Source organism: Strigops habroptila, chromosome 9 (genome assembly GCF_004027225.2).
Source record: "Strigops habroptila isolate Jane chromosome 9, bStrHab1.2.pri, whole genome shotgun sequence".
Lineage (NCBI taxonomy): Eukaryota > Metazoa > Chordata > Aves > Psittaciformes > Psittacidae > Strigops > Strigops habroptila.
Genome location: NC_044285.2, coordinates 17,903,929 through 17,923,443, shown reverse-complemented (window position 1 = coordinate 17,923,443; position 19,515 = coordinate 17,903,929). Strand labels below are relative to the sequence as shown.

Genomic DNA, 19,515 nt, shown 5'->3' with positions numbered 1-19,515 from the left:
TCTTGTCCTTTAGAAAAACCCACCTAATTCAAGAAAAAGCATTTGTCTTGCGCTGCTATTGGGTTCATCTCGTCAACTGAAACATATGTCTTTGTAAAAAGAGTGTAAGAAATTGCTTTAAGTGCACAAGTCATGTTCCACATGAATTTTTGGCAATGCTTGCAATGTTACATCACAACCATTATTATACCTAAGTGGTAACCACATTGGTCCTGAATTTATGCAACGAACATCAAGTCTTATTTATAAAACTCTTATTTCAATCACGACATCACAAAACCAAAGTGACTAACTGTAATTCAGTATAGTCACAATCAGATTTCTTTTCATTATTAAAATAGATGTGTTGTTAGCTTGGCTTTAAGTTGACTAAAGACATAAACTGAAATACCAGCAAAAGCACCATGTGACCATAGTGTATTTAACAGACTGCTACTGCACTTTTACTTTTAACAGACTGTTAAACACACCAAAATATATGATGTGTATTATTCTTTACAGGTCAGCACTGTCAGAAATTCAAACTTAAGTGAGTGAGCATTTCAGTATCTGCTTCCTTATCATAAAGGAGGTGTCATTCTTTTGTCCAGTTTAACAAAATGCTCACAGCCATGCTGTGATCTATGAGACAGCCAGGTATGTGCCCAATTTGTGACAAAACAGCCACCAAAAAGAGCTGAAGGAAAGTTATTGCCGGAACTCAGTTCAGACAAGTGAGCAGACTAATTATTGCACACAAGCGCTAAGCAAAAATTACTACTTTCAAAGGGAATGCAGAGAAATCAAATCTTGCATTACTGAGAATGCTGTTGTAAAATTGCTGGATTAACTTCCACCAGGGAGCAGCAGGTAAAGCTCAGCAGGAAAACAAATAGATAAACCTCAGTATCTCATTAGGAAAGAGATTATTTTTTGTTCCCTGTGTACCAAATGATTTTTTTCCCAATTATATTGAAATCTGGGAGCAAAGAGAGAAGAAACTACAGCCCGAGTTTCTCAAACTTCCAAATCCCACATTTCCTGTCATCTCACAATTTCTTTTATTTCGGGTTGTGTGTGTGCGTTCTATTGACAGTTGATCTCTTCTGTGGAGAATTTATTTTGGAAGCAGTCTTGCACAGCACTCAGGCTGTGGAACTTCTCTTGGGTTTCCATCTTTTCTAATAAGTCCCTATTTTCTAGTCCTTCCCCACAGTCTTCCCATCAGCATTCTCGGATACAACATCTAAGTGTTGAATCCTCATGTGTGAAACAGGGAAGTTGGCAGGATGCTTGGACAGTGCTGTGGGTATGTTTACCTTGTCTGTACTCTCCAAAAAGCACTCCTCAGCAACAGGACATGCAGCAGTCCAAGACTGAGCAAAACGTCCTACAAGAGAAGTAATCCTTCTACCCACTCCCATTACTAAAGAGTGTGTTCCTGAACTCTCTGAAGTTCACACTCATCAACAGTGTCCTCAACATGTGTCAATTCACAGCCTTTACGAACAAAGTTAGGAATGATACTGTGATACATGGCAGAAAATTTCACCTTGTAGGATTTCAGTTAATTGAGAGGGGTACTTGGGTTTCCATAGAAAACCAGATCAATAAGACAAGTTTCTCCTTCCTCAAGTAGCCCCTATGAAGATCAGCATCTCATTTCCTACAAGCTTAAACTAATAAGCTGTTATTGACTAAGTACGGGTATAAATGGATCAGAAAATGAAGTCACCAGAACAGACAAACAAAATTATTATGCTAGCTATAGTCTGTAGCATGAAACAGCCTGAAAATGTTGACTGCACCATTAAAAAAATATGAGATTTGAGTTGGTTTTGTACTGTATTTTCACCAGTTTTCTATAGCATCTCCATTATCAGGGGCAGCATAAATCAAGTCAGGGTTAATAGGAGAACAGATAAGCTCCCAATCTCACTACTAAATAATAGAAAAAAATCACAAAAGATAAACCATTTTATTTTGAAGCAGATCTCATCTTCTGTTTCGTAAGAGAAAACCAATATGGGTAAGTTACTGCACTGAGCCATGGAAAACACAATAACCATTTCAGGAAAGTCAGTCCTTGGAACAACTGCTGCTCACTGTCATAAAAGGCCCTACACAGTTTAAAAGCCCCTCCAAGAGCAACTGCACTGATAAAGGAGCCCTTCATGTATATATTTTAAATCAGATTAGATTAGGAGTCTGCAGGAAGTCTTCTAAACCTGCTTGTGAGTGAATGTACTCCTTTATATTGCCTTCTACTATGTTAAAACCCCCGGAGACAGGGCAGGACACTGTAGGAATATGTTTGATATATAGTTGGATTAAATAACAACCTAATATATCAAACATATCACACAGAGTCCTGCAGAAAAAGGCATCCAGGTTTGATTCATCTTGGGAAAAAAAAAAAGGACAAACTGCTGAAAGCTAACAGCAGGGAGCTCTTATTGACTACTAAAGACACTTGTGTTTGAAGGCATAAGCCTGCGCAGAAGCATGAAGAGCATACCAACAGACTAGGGTAGGTACAGCAATGCTCTCTGCTGTTGTACCTCATCTACCACACCTTTTTCCTTAAAAGTGTTCTTTTCCCAGTAGTAGTGAAGCACGTAGTTGTTATAAGGAAAAAATGGTTTCCTTCTTATAAAACTACTAATCTGGGGGGGTGGGGGTGGGTGTTATTTTAAAGCCAATGGCGTGTTTGCATAACAGGAGGAATATGTGGTTGTGTTGCAAGACACCTGATCCTCCAAAATGGAAAACAGAAAAAAAAAAAGAGTCTATACTCTGGAAAAACAGGATTGTATTTAAAGGAAATAAACCAGCCAAAATTTGCTTTATAAACAATAAAGATCTCATTGTTTTAGAGAACATTCCCCACCTTGAACACTGTAATAAGAGCACTGAACAGGTTTTGTGTTATGGGGAGTAGTAACACCACCTACTTAGGAGAGTCCTCAAAGTGCTTGTAAGATAAAAGCTCAGAAGACAGACATGTATTAACAGGGTATTAATGGGGCAGGGGACTAGCAGACTAAGCATTTTAGGAGCACATTCACCAGCAGCTAAATGACCAGAATTTAAAGCAAACAGAGTATGCAAACTGGAACACATAAAGATGAAAATTTCAAGCCTAAATGAAATGACTCTCACTCCCTGCCCCAGTAACAGAAGCTTACCCAAAAATAGAGAATCAGCCACCAATTAATAATGATGAAGATGATGGATTTCCTGCAGGCAGATTATTCTAAAATTACCAACTAATGACTTCTCTGCAAGTCCACTTGATGATGATTACTGTTAACCAAAGCAGAGCACTGGTCTAGCTGCAGCAGTGGTCTGTTCCATTGTAGAAGATAGCTCCTATTCCTCCATTTCATAGACTAAGGGTAAGAAAAATCAATTGTATCAACCCCCTTACCTAGTCTAGGCGTTCACACTAACACACTAGGTATGTTGTTGAAACACAGCCTGTTCAGAAGCAAGAAATCCCACTCTGGGAGGATAAGAGCTACAAGTCTTCAGCAGAAAAGGTGGTTATTTAAGCCCCTCTGTGATCTTCCTAGTACCTTTCATGTGAATTATAATCCTTATTGTGAAAAGGATTAAACATCTAAGAAAGGGTGTAAAGGCTGTTTAAACCCAAAATTACACGAATGGCTGGATATGAATTTTAGTTTCAGAAAATGGCAAATAAACAGACCAATAAATCAGAGACTGGACACTCAAATTACCATGCTAAACGAGGAGCAGGTGTGAGATCTGCATTCACTGCTAAATTACAATGATCTTAGAGTGGCTTAGATGTTGGAAGGAAACTGCTCCGTGGTTACCAGGCAACACACATACACTATTGTGCAGTGATTGTATAGAAAAGGTGATGGAGGACTCTTCCTCTCCTTGTACTCAGCCTGTGTCCTTTGCTCTGTAGAATCTCATTATAAAGGACCATTTTTCTTCATAAACAAAATGGATGTACTTGTTAAAAAATGCAGGACAAAGAGCATTTCTTTGTTATGAGCTGATTTATTCCCAGCACCAAGTGGGGTGGGAGGATTGGGGTGGCTGGGAAGTCCTCAAAGAGCAAAGTTACCAAAAACTATTTCATCTGATGTTCCTCAATGACAAAATACCACCCTGTACCGAAAACAATCATCCACCACTGAACATTCTTGAGCCCCTGCTTTTAGAAAGGCTTCTCATTAGCTTCACTTAGAAAACAGTTTTGCACCTACAAAGCAGCATAAACAGGGAAATGAATATATAGTCCTTTCCTGAAGTCAGTTATACAGCTAAAGCATGATTTTCATTTTAAAGAGATGCAATTCTAGGCAACACAGTAATTTCTTCTAAACGCTGCCTGTTACTCCACTCTAGGCAAGAAGTAGCAATTCTCTGTGATCCAGTCTTGTGAGCTATGCATACAACCAGAAGTAACAGCAGTTTCACATACTCCCTCTATGCCACACATGAAAAAGGTTGGCTTAATTTTATCTAATATATTCAGAGACACATTTGAAATGAACTGGCAACACGCAGCACTACTTGCTTTCATAATGAACTGTAATTTATTTTCCTTCAGGAAAATTAAACAGAAATGGTCATACCACATATCTTATTTGATACAGAGGCAGCTACTCTTTTAGCATGGCATAAAATGCCATGGTTTTAATCTTAGAAAATCCTGAAGGTCTTTGCATTCTCTTGAACCCCTTCTGTGTTGCTGCTGCGCTCTCCTGCTATACTACATGCTACAGATGAGAACAAAGCGTCTTCAAAAGGAAAGCAAGTGAGAATGACTTTTCACATCAATAAAATGTGATTGGAAACAGAAAAGTAAATAATCAACAGTAATGATGCTGTAACTCTTAAAAGCATTTCTAACACTTGGCTTTTCTTGCTTTGCTTGCTCATGGCAGGTGCTTGACCCACTCCTTGAAAATCATCTTTTTACCCTCTTCCTTCAGGGGTGAGTCCCATCCAGTGCACTGTCTCATAGCACTGAGAGCGATACAAGGTTTGATTGTTTATACCATCATCATGGACAGTATCAAAGCATATACCAATACGTGGGCTATATGCATCTTCTGCTTTATTAACTTCAAAGAAACAGAGGGGATGGACACTCACCTTTGGCTTGGCTCTTGGTTTCAGCTGCTCTAACTTCTTTGCTGCAGCCTCAATTGATGCTGCAGCCCCTAGCAGCTCTGTCTCTGCAATGACTGTTGGGTCTTCCGGATCCACCCACTCTGTCCCTGAAATTAATGGAGATGAGGACAATAACTTCAGTGTCACTGTGAGCTGTCATTCAAACAGGGTGATTTGCAATCACCCTTCAAGTGTCAAATACAGAATGCACATCATAGAAAGCTGATTTTAGTACCATAATGGCATTAAACCAATAATGTTTATATCACTGACACTGAAATGTAACTCAGAGTGAAAAAAAGTATTTCTTGGGATTATTCTATTATGAAAGTAACTTGTGCAAGCAAAGCAGCTTCAAAAAGGGATACTGCCATATCCTGGGAACAAAACTAGCTGTCACTCAACTTGTGTTTATCAGAGCTCTTACTAAGATGGTTTCTAACTTGGTAAGGGACATTGAGAAGTGTGACAGAATAGTAAAGATGACATGTTATAGAAAACACAGTCATCCACAGCACACTTCTCAGAGTCTCTTTTTTTGGTAGTGGTTAGAGATGAAGCTATTATTGACTGCAGAAAGCATGCTTTTGGCAACGTGTTTCTAACAGCAATGTAGAGTTTCTGTAACACAGCCAAAGGGCAGCTTTTTTTCGTTTGTTTTGCTTAGTTTTTGGCATTTTTCTAGGCTCAAAGAAATTCTGTAGGTTCACAAAATGAACACTTGGCTGCACGTGTCTCAGGGTTTTTTTAAGTTCTCTGTGCATTATTATTTTTCATTTCATACATTATTCTCTGGATGACAAGATTCAGAAAGTATCCGTGTTCTGGACTGAGGGAAGCAATGAGACAGCCAACAGGAAAACCAGATGGAGAGAGAAAAGGAAACCAGAAATAAAACTTCTAAGTTCATAACTACTAAAGGCAAGGGGAAGAAGTGGCATCACAGATGGAAACAGCACAGGACAGGAAGCAGTGTACACCAGGCAAAGGAAGACGAAGCTAGAACGAAAGAAACAAAACAAAGGAAAAAAAACTCTCTTAACAGTCTTAAAACTTACTGAAACTGGATCAGAAAGTTTGGATGAACCTAATAATAAAGTCTCAACTGAAACATTAATCATTATTAAGGAACAACTACTAGGGAGGACACTGGCACTTTCTATCAGGAATAGCATAACCCATGTCTGATTCATCAAACAGCAAAGGAAATAACCTTGAATGTTCATGGATCAACATTGCACCAACTAAAGAACAAGGCAGTTTTGGATGACCAAATCACAGGAGAATACAAAATGACTGGCTCCTACTTATGATGTGCTGGGAGAAAGCTGAAGTATATGGTACTGTAATCCTGGTGAGCTATGTTTCATGCTGCTAATCCCTACAGAGTACATATGTATGTGTTTTATATCAAATACCAGAACATTACCAAAGACAACAACGTAGCTCAAGTGGTGTACAAGATGAAGGAAATCTATATTACGCCCTAATATTGGCAGATAAGCAGGGAAAGAGGTATTTTTGATAAAGGCAGCATGTATAAACACAATCAAAACCAAACTTGCAAAATGTAACAGCTCCTCTTCAAAAAAAGGTACTTTACAACTACCTGAAAGGAGGATGGAGTCAGGAGAGGGTTGGACTCTTCTCCCAGGGAACAAGTGACAGGACAAGAGGAAACAGCCTCAAGTTGTGACAGGGGAGGTTTAGGCTGAATATTAGGAAAATCACCATCCCTGCAAGTGTTCACAAACCATGTAGATGAGGCCCTCAGTGCCGTGGTTTAGTGGTGGACTTGACACTGCTGGGGGAACGGCTGGACTTGATGACCTTAGGTCTTTTCCAACCTGGTGGATTCTACAATCCAGACCACAATTTTCTGAAGTCTCATTGTTTCATTAACACACTTTGCCAGGGCATGACCCAGACAGGACTGTGAGCACTACAGACACCATTGCTAGAGGCTGAGTATTAATTCAGTAAGATGATGATATCCCTTTTTATTTGAAGTTGGAAAGCAACTAGCACTGCAAAGCAAAGGACTTATTTTGACTGAACAAGCATGAGTGTAAGGAAAGGAATCAGCCACCCAATTACAATTCAGTCACCAGTTCAAGAGGAGTGATACTGTATTTTGTTTTCCACTACTGTAGCTCGAGTGCTCTGCTTGATGGTTCCATCTTCAAAGGTCACACAGATGACTTATGACCAAGTAGGAGAGGGTCAAATAGACATGTTTACCAAGACTGTGAACTGAACACCAGCAGAGAAATTTGAAGAAGGAAAGCATGTGGTACCAAGACACAGGAAATGTCATTAAAAAGGTTTTTGTTAGTTTTTGTTTTAAACTACAAAAATGACAGTTCATCATTTCTGGAGTAAAAAGCACGCTGCACTGGTATCCAGGCTGCCCAACTCACCTTTCATTGCCTCTGCTGATTGGATGAGCTCTGTAACAGCACCAGCAACCCGCTTGGAGAAAGAGGCCAACTGATGCTTTAGTTCTGGAGTTGGTTTTTGAAGGATCTAGAGGAAAAGATAAAATGTACTAATGCATATTAGTAAGGATTCCGGAGAATAATGGAACATTCCCAAGCCACACTAGTGAAAGATTTATCTTCCACAGCAATGGGCGGAGAGAAAACATGAGTGCAGTAAACCAAATACAGTTGTCAATGAATCACTAGGAGCAAAGGCTCACCCTGCAATGTCTGACACATGCTGGGAAAGCGGCACTGCCTCCCATTTCTGTGGGAACTGGCAATATTGTCTGGAAGTTCTCAGTGCTAAAACTAGGACAGAATTTTCCAGAACAGAGGCACATGTGTGACTATGTGTGAGGAATACACAGCTTTAGCACTCCATTCTCAGATATTATAGTCATTATACTTACGCATCAGGCTTAGTCTTTCTACACTGCTGGAGAGGAGCTGATCTCCTCACATGAACAAACTGGATGATCACTACTACTAAGAAACAGAATTAGAGTTCTGCAAGCTAGCTCTGGTTGCCTGTTCTGGAAAAAATCAGCAACGGTGAACACAATGGAAATGCCAGCCCTGGGCAAGACCCTTAAATAGGAGGGAAAGACAGACACCTCTGAGCTGAATTTGCATGAAGTATTAAACTGCAGTTCTTCACACAGAAAACAGTCAGACATTCAGACAGTGAAGTTGAATTCTTTCCTAAGCAGGAACAACATTTGCATTTTTAATTACCATATTGTAGGGAAAAAAAAGATTACACTCTGGAAATTCACATATACTCAAAAACTACTTCTGAGAGCAGAGTGACAGATAAATAAAGAGATTTAAGAGCAAAAGACTCTTAAAAGTCACATTCAGGTGTGCACTTTCTTCATGTTTTCAAAAACTGCTCTGCAAAGCAGCTCTGAAAACTAAGTGCACATTCAAAACACATTTTATCTTTCTGTAAGCATGTTTCCCATTTTGCAGATAAATGCCTAACCTTGGATATGAGTGGAGAAGTTTTATGCAGAGCTTTGGGGATGTCATGCCTGGCATGAGCTGGAGAGCTCTTTGTGAGGCAGAGCTGGCTTGGGGTTTTGGGATGGCATTGAGTAGGTGTGACTGCAAAAGGCAGATAAAAGTGCTTTCATAAAGAATACGTAACCTCTTTGCTCTGGGGGACAGGAGTGTGCCTAATATGCCTAATGCTTACATTGGGCTTAAAAGAATATTGAAGTGTCTTATCTCAATTTCTTTGCCAGGGACCATTTTTAGGTTAAGACCCATCAGATCCCGATTAAGTCCCATTTAAGTACTTTTAGACCTCCTTCTACCTTGCAGTTTGAGCTGAGGTGCTGCATTTACTTTAGCTTGCTTTTCCTGAGTAACAAAACTGTTCATAATCTTGTGACAAACTGATGAAAACTAGCAGCTACTGTAGAAAGAGGTCAGAGAGAGTATTCTTCTTGGAAGGGATGTGCATGCAGATGACTCCTTACCAGGAGAACATGTTCGAGGAGTTCCAAGTATCCCAGGGTACATTCTGTTCCAAAGCGTAGGGCTCTCTCTCGAACTTCTTCGTTCACATCTGGGTGATATGATGCTTGCTGAGGAGGCAAAACATTAGTACCCCAAAATTGCTCCCATAAGAGAATGTCAACACAGAGAAGATAGGGGAAAAGAAGGGAAGAGATTTTTCATAACATGCAAATGACATTTGAGCTTGAGGGCCAGCCATTTCTGTTGTAAAGGCATAAGCAAACTGTGCTCAAAGAGCAGCAGAGCTCCAGTTCTGAGAATGGCATTGGGAACACGTTTCCTTTCATCTGCACATTCTCCTGTCTGGGTGTACATCTGCAGTCTTTCTTAGTGTCCTTCCTTAGGTATTGTCAGCAGTAGTACTAGTTCTCTCTGCCAATTGAGAACAAATAGAGAAACTCTTGAAGAACCATCTGAAAATACAGAAGGATTTATGATTTCTTCTAATGGAAAATATATCACTTGGAAAATACCTTGGGGCTGGAATGGGCTCTTGGGTTGCATATGTACTGTTCTGCAGTGCAAAGGTTATCCTGTCGTGGCTCTTCTTTTTTACTAATACCAACAAATATAGAGAGTGTAGTTTTGCCACTCACACATGGCCATTCACATCTTACAGGTTAGATAAATGCTAAACCCATTTTTAATTGTAAGCCTGTACAGCCTACCATCAAAGAATGAAAGCAGAAATGGCCATCTGGTTTTGAGACCAAAGCACTGGCATGGCCCCAGAAGACTTTGAGTGAACCCCCAGCCCAGTGTGTGGGTCAAACATGGGTCTCACTTTTCCTTTTCCACTGTGAAAGATAAATATAATAGTTTGCTCTTTGTAAACAGCAGAAGTGCTATGGAAGTGCAAGAAATCCTTATTTTACATGAGACACACAAAAAAACCAAACCAACCAACCCACCCACTCAAAAAGAGTGTTGGCTGCTTTCTGTTATTTGGTAACATGTTGTAAGTAAAAGCTTGTTAATGGCTTCAGCTTGACATAGAGATTCAACACAGCAATGGGCAGTGCTGGAACCATCTGTTTAAATACAGAGAAGCAGCAGCAGAGTCAGTTCTTTTACTTCTTAAGGCTTTCCATTAAGTACAATGTCTGACATGTAACGGAAACCTGACTAATTCAAGCATGTTCTAACAAAAAGTGAAGCCTGAAGCCTCTTCCAGCTTTTTCTAAAATAAGCTTCCAGGGAACTATTTTTTTAAACACAAGTGCCAGTTTTTGACAAGTCAAACTTTCTAAAAATCTTGAAAATCCGCATTTTCTCTGTCAGAGCAGCTCCTTCCCCCCCCGCAGCCTCCTGCCTTCCGCCGGCAGGGGGCACCATCTCACTGCTCGCTCATTTCGAGCCCTTCCTGCAACCCTCAACCTCCCGAGGCACGGCCGCTGTGAGGGGCGCCCGGAGCCGGTCTGGGGCTCCCTCTGCCGGGAAGCTCAAGATGAGCAGAGCACGAAAACTCAGCAGCTACCTTCGTCTCTGGAGCTTGTCAACAAGCCATCGGAAGGGAAAGGCGGGGGGAGGAAACAGGGTAGGATTTTCCCCAGCTTCAGCACGCTTCAAACGAGCTCCAGAAGCCCAAACCATCCAGAACAGCCCATATTTAATTTTCAAATAGGGCAGAAGGATCTGCCAGTGCACTGTAAGCACCCTAATACGCCTCCTTCTGCACTTAAATGTTATTGATACACATGCAATCAGAGCAAATGTGTAGGAGAGGAACAGAAACTTCATTTTACACTTTGCATACACAGCCAAGACTGACATCAGAATATTTTGGGAGCACACAGACTAAAGAGGTAATAATGCCATTTTAGGAAGACATTTTTGTACGCAGAAACATCTCACTACGCTGGTTAGGACTCACAATAAAGATGTGTACTCCTCCATACTTGCACAGAAAAACCTGCTGAAGCATCTCAAACAGAAACATGTGTCTGAAGAACCAGAGTACACATTTATTTCCTCCTGCTGAGGCTTCTCTTCACCATCAGCCCTCATTTTCTCCTCACATTCTTTTAGAACAGTAAGGCAGCAAGCAATACTTGACTCTAGGACCACAACTTCTAGCCCGTCAGTACTGATAACTTGTGGAGGTAAAATGTACTGAGATAGTCAGAGTAGAAAAACAGTGCCATTTGAAGGAATGTGGAGAACACACACAGCCCAACCTCCTGCTTAAAGCTGGGTCAACACGGAATTCACATCAGATACTGTAACAGTGATATTATGCACAGGTTACTTAGTGCATAAACATTATTCTGTACAAATAGGTAATGAAAAAAATGTTATTATCTTAGGCCCCGCTCTAACCTTCAGTAAATGTAATTACAGTGTTTCCACTGACTTTAATGAGAGTTGTCTTGGTTCATTATATCCTGCAGTCATCAACCTCATCGTCTTTTGAAATGGCACCTACTTACAAGCATAGAATTAGCACTGGGTGCTGTAAATTCACATATAGCAGAACAAGCACAAGCATATGAGTAACTGCCAATAAGTCAAATCCCTTATACTACTTGCCTTAGGCAGCTGGCAACAAAATGGAACTTAAATTCCCGACAGCAGGGAAGTCTAAGCTATGTTCTATACAATTCTTCCATAGATCATACACGTGCACTTTTGTCTTGCCCGAAGGATATTAAATCTGATTATTTGTCAGTGCTTATTGTACAGACTAGCTTAGTCACACTGGAAACCCCTCCAGTATTTCTCAAATATTACAAAAATCAAGTTGCACTCACTGCCTTGCACAGCTTTCATGGCATAGTGAGGCTAAGACTGCTGATTCCTACACCTAAAATTCAAGGGATGTGGTTTATCAAGGCAATGCCATGTACAGTAATCAATTTGTAGAAATTAATGGCATAAGATTTTTAAGTCTCTGAGAAAAATTTGTAGAAACAGAATTTCCTAAATAAAGTCTGGTACAAACTGTGTATTTAAAAGTTTTTTTAAATGACATGGCTATTTTGTCATACATTTTAGACCAAATGTATACATAAAATTAGGATATCTGGAGACTTTTATTCCTGTTTCCCCAACAACCGTGTTTGATTTTAGGAAAGCTAAGCAAGATAAAACTAGACCTTACTCCTTGTCAGTGTATCATTACGGGTAAGTAAAATGATTCCCAGCCATTTTCCTTCTGAGGATTGCTTTCTTTGTGAAGATAATTCCCTGGGACACCACAGATGCTTTTCCAGCATCCCAGAACTCCTTGTTCCATTTGCAGGAAGTTTCATTCTGTCGGCCACTTGCAATTCATGAACTCTGAAACCATTAAATTAACTGGGAATAAATGTATACAGAAAAAGATGAATGTTTGTAAGTAAATGTTCAGAATTACATATTGAGCTGTACACTGTGTATGTGAGTGTATTTATAACATTTCTGGAAAAGGAGGATCCTCTATTTGGAGAGATTGAAACAGAAATGTGGCACTAGGCAGTTCCAAATGACAAAGGGTGCTTAGTGCACCTCAGCATCTGAATTCACGCCTGAACTGATTTGTTAGAATGTGGCACAACTATGAGCTGTTCTTAGCCTCCCTTAGAAGTTTCAATTAACTGGCTTATACCTACGACATAACAGGCTACAGTAGTTCTCACGTAAGTGGCATGGTTGTTTCATTTTGCCATGCAAATTAAAGCTGTTTTGCTGTGTTAACCTTCCAAGTTTATGAAGTGGAGAGAACAGAATCCAAATTTGAAATATGCAAAGTGGTCAAGAACTGCCAAACTAAGGACTCTGACAGAAAACTCAGTAAAATAAGAAGTTTGAATTATTTTAGGACTTGCACTTTTGCATGAGGATCAGTTTAAAACCAGAATTAACCCTTCCACCTAGGCAGTGTTAGGCTAAAAATTAATCTGTGACTGACTTCGGCAGAAAATCAGACACCTCACAGAGAGCACCATTATTTTACTGTCATTTTCCACACATGCAAAGGTAAAAGCAAATAAATACAATTTACTGGCAAAGGCACTTTTGTGTTACTACCGAGGACCAAAAGGAATGAGATCTTTATAACCCTTTTTAAATTTATGCCTGGATCTTTTTTATCATCAGAACCAAGCCAGATGGTTTACTATGACATATACATTCCCCCCTGCTTTTCAGGTCAGTTTTCCAAAGTTGTCCAGCTCAAGCAAATGTAGAAAACAGGGTACAAAGGCAAAACACATTTTTGAAAAGCACAGAAGAAATTGAGCAAGCCAACAGATTCTGTTAGGGGGAAATGGACTGTGAAAAATAGACCAGAGTGATTCCTTTCACCATTCCTTTCACTGTTCTAGCAATACTGAAATCATATTTGTGACCATAGGACTATCTGTATAATCTACTACTGGCACAGACTGTTTGTCTGCCAGTTTAACAGGAGACTGAAAAATAGGAAATTTCAGGTCAAATAAAACTTCTCATTTGCACAGAAAGACAAAGTCAGTATTAGTGCTGCTGCTTTTTTTTGTGCATAATACAGATAATCCTTTCTGAAAGACGTTCCCTTACAGTTATCATAACCATCGACTTTCTCATCTGAAAAGTAGAGCATTAATAGAAAGAAACCAAACAGAAACTATAACATTTAAGAGATTTATAGGCACACCGCAGGGAGGGGGAATCAGTCTTAGGCAAGCAAGTGAATCTTTACCTTACAAGCTGTTAGCATGTCAGCTACTGCTTTGCGGCTCAGATTCGCTGTAGCGATCACATCCTCCTGTCTGCATGAGTTCCCAGCTGCAACAGCTTTGGCAGTTGCCATGGTGATTCCCTTCGTCATCCGGATTGATTCTTCAGGTGATGATGTCTTTTCTGGAACCTCACTAGACTGAAACACCTAAAAGTGAAAGCAGAAGGAAAGCCTGATAGGATTCAAGTCAAAGCAGAACATCTATGAGAAAGAGTCAGCAAATGGAAGCAGCCTTCAAACAGCAGGAAATTAGAAACATATTTGGAGTACTTGAATATCATTCTTGCCTGTCATGAGCCTGGGTCCTGAAAAGCCTGCTAACCTACAGACAGCAGAGAGAAACAATAAGCTGAGGGAAGCATACAAAAAAAGGTTAACCCATCCATCTCATTTGCCATTGAACTACCCAGATGACAGTTTGTCACTGAACAGCTGTTCAGAGTGTTATGGGATCAAAAGAATTACTATTCCTTTAATTATATTCTTTTTTCATCCTGACCGCTCCTTAGGCTGGTCTGCTCACATGAGGAGATCCTTCCTCTGCAAGGGCTGGGCCCTACCAAGCCTTTGTTAATAGCACAGTGCAGGACAGACTGAGAACATCACTGAAACAGTCAAATGTCTCTTAAAGTGGAGGTGGAGTGTTGTCTCTTACACTGTACTTAGTCTCCCTTAGGAACCTAAAGATATAATTTTGCAGGGTGAATTGTGTGAAAATAGTTCAAATTATCTGACAGTACACACTACTCTCCTGAATACTGGAATACATGAACTGTGGTACAATGTAGGCAATAAAAGCTGGGTAGCCTTACTTTTATCTTATATTTCCTTTTCAGGTACAGACTTTAGTCTGTATCTGCTTGTCATTTTGTTATTGTGCAGGGGCAATTTGGAGTGCACGGTTCATCAGGAGAGGTTTCTTGACTACGCACAGTGCAACCTAAGCAGTCTAGTGGTTACAGAATAAAAATGTCTGGACACAAATGAGCCTGGTCTATCCCATGCTCTCGTTTCACCAGTTTTTCGCTTTCTCCCTCCAGAAATGGAAGCAAGATCAAAAAATAAAATTTAGTTAAATGGGGGAAGGACATCCCTCAATGTTGATCAGATTCAGTCCCTGGAGTTCCAAGAAAAGCTTGAGGCATTTTCTGGAGCACATATGTGCCATCCTTGGTTCCTCTTGACCCTCTCCTAGTACTCCACTGTTCTCCCTATGAAAAAGATGACACCTCCACAGACCCATTCCTTAGCAATGCTGGCAAAAAGAAAAGGAAGAGGAGGAACATTTCAAAGAGATACCAACCAGATGTGATGCACAATCCTTCAGTGACAGATCTGGACAGGTTTTAGATCAGAGTTATGGGAAGGAATGTAATTTAGCCTGGCCTTCATGAGGATACAGGACAGCAATGCGCACTAGATATCATACAGAACATTCCTGATCAGGTACTGAATTGAGTTTTTCCCACTGCAGACAGTGTATGAATTCCCAACCACTATGTATAGGTATTTTAAAATACCCTAACAAGAGTTATTTCTTCATTACAACAGCATTGCTCACACAATAAACCATAGATGTTTTATGGAGAGCACTTGACTGTGCTAGTGCCGTTATGGTGTTATTTTTATATCTTTTAAAGAGGAAGGAAAACAATTGTCATGGTCTAACACCTAATTTGGAAGTTAATTCCCACTGAGACAGCATATCAGATAGCAGACTATGAATTGCTGGTAGTATAATTTCATAATAAAGGAAAAACAGAAACAAGATTAAACTGGAGGTGCAATATAGCTATGATGCTGAGGAGACATTACACCAAAGCCAGGACCAAAAAAAATGGAACAGCATTGGACTCAGAAAAGAATACCTGTAGTGAAACTTTAACAGCTAAAGAACAAAGAAGCAGTTGCTTCTGGACATGCACAAGATAGTAGCACCTCAAATCTCAAAGTGGGGACTGTTAATGACTGAAAGTAGAGAGGCTGAAGTGGCATTGTAATTGTACTTTCAGAGATGATGTGCAACAGGTAGAGAGCACCAAATTGCATCCAATGCACTGCAAGGCAGTAAAGCAGAGCTTGAGGAGTGCCTGGGCTGGCTGGTTTGTTTAAGAGCCTGCTTCCAAAAAATGCCACACATGGCTATTTTTATCTGTACCGTGAGTTCCTGTTTGATGTATTCTATTGTGGCCTCAAGAGCTCTTGTCCCTCGAGTAGCTTCATCTTCTACTGCTTTAACAGTCTTCAAAAGCGATGTGACATTCGTTACCATCACCTGAAGGAGAGAGAAGTGAAGACAAAGATACATAATTCCTTCCTCCCATTTTTCAGAGACATCAGAGTGTGAAGCAAGCCAAATTGAGCTAGGCAGGATTATTACTTCTAGTAGGGCCTAAGAAGTTTCATGAACTGTACTTGTTATGGGACTAAATACCAACTGCTGGCCAGTTTCTGAAACTGCCCTGTAAGCTGCAGAAATGTAGCACAGCTAATTGCAAAGTGACACCATCAATTCACAACATTTTCTATTTCTCTTACACAGATTGATTATCTTAGTGTCTTCTTTACCCCACACATCTTACACTGCAAGTTGAAAGAGATGTGAATTGAGGTATGGTAGTTTTCTTTCTGAAATGTACCCAGTACCCTCTCTGCAATCAGATAAACCCCAGGTAAGCAAGCAGCCAAACACCAGCCTCAAGCCCAAATGCAGAAACAGAATTAACATTACTGTTCCCAGTACATACAATAGTCCCGATGCAGAATAACCAAATCTTCACTGCAATAACTACACCCTTCTTATATCCCAGTATGTTGAGATACAAATGATAGCTACAGTGAAAAAAGAAAAGACAGAAAGGACAGCTTCTTGACAACTATGCCTTCAAACAGAGAGCTCTTCACTGCAGGAAGAGCCAAGAAGTCAGTTATCTTGACTAGATAGGTCATTTCTAAGTAGTGCCTCAACAACATACTGTTATCATGTGCTCTGAAGAGAGGCACAAGTCTTACATGTAAGCAATAGACATGAGAGTGAGAATAGCTTCCAGCCAAGCAAGAAGCTACCATGACACTCATAACATGAAAGCAGAAGTAACATCACATAAACCTCCATGTCTGGAAATACTTTGCAGACACAAAGCCACAAGATCTTTGTGAGGCCAACGTCATAATACATCTCAGGTGAAGAGAAAATAAAGATATCACAAGTATAGTGTAATCTGTGTGAGTTCTGAGCTTTGATACCTCTATACTTCCTAGAAAGATCTAGGAGAGAGGGATCAGAAATGCACAATATCCTACTGCAGTGTTATTGGAGGGTTTTTTTTTCCCTTCCCCCCACAAGCCACAAGGTCCAAATAAGGAGGCCACATGCCAATCCTGAGCATGTTATTGTTTAGAATGTAGTATTTAGGTACCATTTTATACTGGATAAATTTTAGTCTATAACGTTACTAAAGAGGAACCTGCCCTGAAATACAGGCTGGCAAAAGAAAGAAGTTTCTCTTCAGAAAGATGACAGTTCTTTCACAAAATCACAAAAGTCATCCGACAGCCTACAAAACTGAAAGCTACATGGAAATTCAATAGCATCATCTTATTTTTCTGTATCATCCTAGGATGATAATAAAACAAAGAAAGAGATGGGATTTCAGGCAGTCAGGAATTGCTGAAATCCAAGCTTTGCATGTCTATCAAGTGTGATTGCACAGATACTTTCAAATAAAATGTAAGAACAAGGTTTTACTTTGGCAGCACCCTTCAGCTGGTACATGGATGGATCATCTGCTGGTTTGCTGGCTGCTCCTTTGGTAGCACCAATGAGATCAGAAAGGGCCTTTGCAACATCCTTGATAGCATTGATCAGGACAACCTGTAGGAATTAGAAACAGTCGTGAGGCTCAGGCAGGAAAGAGCAGACTGGACAAGGGCACGATTTTGCGAACACAGCTAAAAAAACCCAAAACTACTACTGGTCAAATTATATCTCCCTCTCTCTACTCCAGTAAAACACGTCATGTTCTGGAAGAGGAAAAGCTGTGTTGATAGCTACAGTATTTCATACAACCGGTCAGAATATAAAAGTGACTACTTCCCATGAAGACACTGAAATGCTGACTGCAGGTAGGATTTCCTTCCTGTGAGCTTCCCTAAGAGGACATTTACTTTTCTCCATGTTCTTTACCCTTTGGGTGAAGCGGGACAAGAGCAAGAAAACAGTTTATAAGCTTACAGTCTAATGCTACAGTTAAGTACCAATTCTGAAATCACCTACTGAAAGATCAAATGTACTTGCTATGGCCAGGTGTCAGAGGGAGACGGTTTTCCATCAGGAAAAGGAAGCTGAGCCTCTGAGAGGCTATACAGAATTCAATGCTGAATAACTTGGTTGGCCTTACAGTCAGGAACACTCAAATGTGGAGATATTGTCTCCTAAACCCAAGCTCAAAGACAGAAGCCCTGGACAAAATACAGACACTACAACAGGCTTGTTAATTATTTTAGGGTGTTACTGAAATAATGAATAAATTTCTCCTCCAAATCTTTCTCCTTTTCCCTTTAGCAGAAAAGCAGATGTTCCAAGTATTTTGCTGGAATTAAGAAGAGTTCATTTTAAGGAAAATACTGAAAGACACATGAAAAATGAGAAAGCTTGGGGGGAAAAAATAAAGTGTGGAACACAAAAAAGAGTGATGTCTAAGTAAACCTGGAAAAGTCCCGGACGAGATGAACCTTACTGTGTCGCTTAAAAGCAAAAGTCCCACAAAGCCTTATCACTTGAAAACTGTCTCTGGTCTCTTTAAAAGTATCAGAAAAACATTAAAACATCTCACCTGTGTTTCAGGGTCATCAGATCCCAAGCTAGCCGCTCCCAATTTCACTACCTCAGCAAGTTGAGTGATGGTGTTAGCTGATGACTGAGCTGCTTGGGCCAGTTTGTCCTGACTCGAGGCAGCACCAGAAACCAACAATTTTGTATCTTCCACTAAAGCTTTTGCAGTTTTCAGGATATTTTCCCTGCAGGGACAAAAAGAGAGGAAGCAGGAAAGGAAGTAGAAAAGGAGAAGAGGAAAAAAACGTGCTTTACAATGTTATGGTGACTAACAGCTACATAAAAGAGCTGATGTAAGTCATCATGGCAGTGTTCGCTCATGATACTATACCACAGGCCAGCTCGCAAGTAAATAAATAGTAATTTAGAAAAAAAATAAAGAATACAACTCTTAAAACAGTAGCAGGATATTCTGGGCTAGATGTAAGGCAGTTTATTAAAATGACCCCATCTTGACCCCATTAAAATGACCCCATGACCCCATGAAAAGAAATGAAGTAGGGCAGTAGCAGAAGACAGCATTGCATTTTAACACCAAAAGACATCTGGCCATGCTATGGGGAAAGTTACAGCTGCCAAACCTCCATCTTAATCAGGATATTGTAAGGGAATGAAAATAATGACTTCTGAGGAAGGCAGTAGCAAGAACAGCAAAAGGAAGAGCAAACGTCACCCAGCCAGGGCGTGTCCCCCCATATACATGTTTGACACGACAGGATAACAAATCCAAAGCAACATTAGGGTAAAAGAAGAAACTATTTTGAGTACATACTTCACAAGTCAAATTAACTGAGAACCAGAACCATATTCATGTAAAACGTCAGCCTGGAAATTCATGA

The 19,515-nt window shown here is 40.1% G+C and overlaps 1 protein-coding gene across 3 annotated transcripts in view; it reads right to left on the bottom strand.

Moving 5' to 3' along the window:
• Positions 1–19,515, bottom strand: part of TLN2 (talin 2) — a 157,200-nt gene that overhangs the window by 11,380 nt on the left and 126,305 nt on the right. For all 3 annotated transcript variants that reach the window (XM_030497733.1, XM_030497732.1, XM_030497734.1), the window contains 7 exons: positions 18,678–18,861; positions 17,591–17,716; positions 16,001–16,117; positions 13,804–13,989; positions 9,104–9,211; positions 7,557–7,662; positions 5,119–5,243 (listed from right to left, as the gene is read on the bottom strand). In XM_030497733.1, coding sequence (XP_030353593.1) covers positions 5,119–5,243; positions 7,557–7,662; positions 9,104–9,211; positions 13,804–13,989; positions 16,001–16,117; positions 17,591–17,716; positions 18,678–18,861 — 952 coding nt within the window. The remainder of the gene's footprint in view (positions 1–5,118; positions 5,244–7,556; positions 7,663–9,103; positions 9,212–13,803; positions 13,990–16,000; positions 16,118–17,590; positions 17,717–18,677; positions 18,862–19,515) is intronic.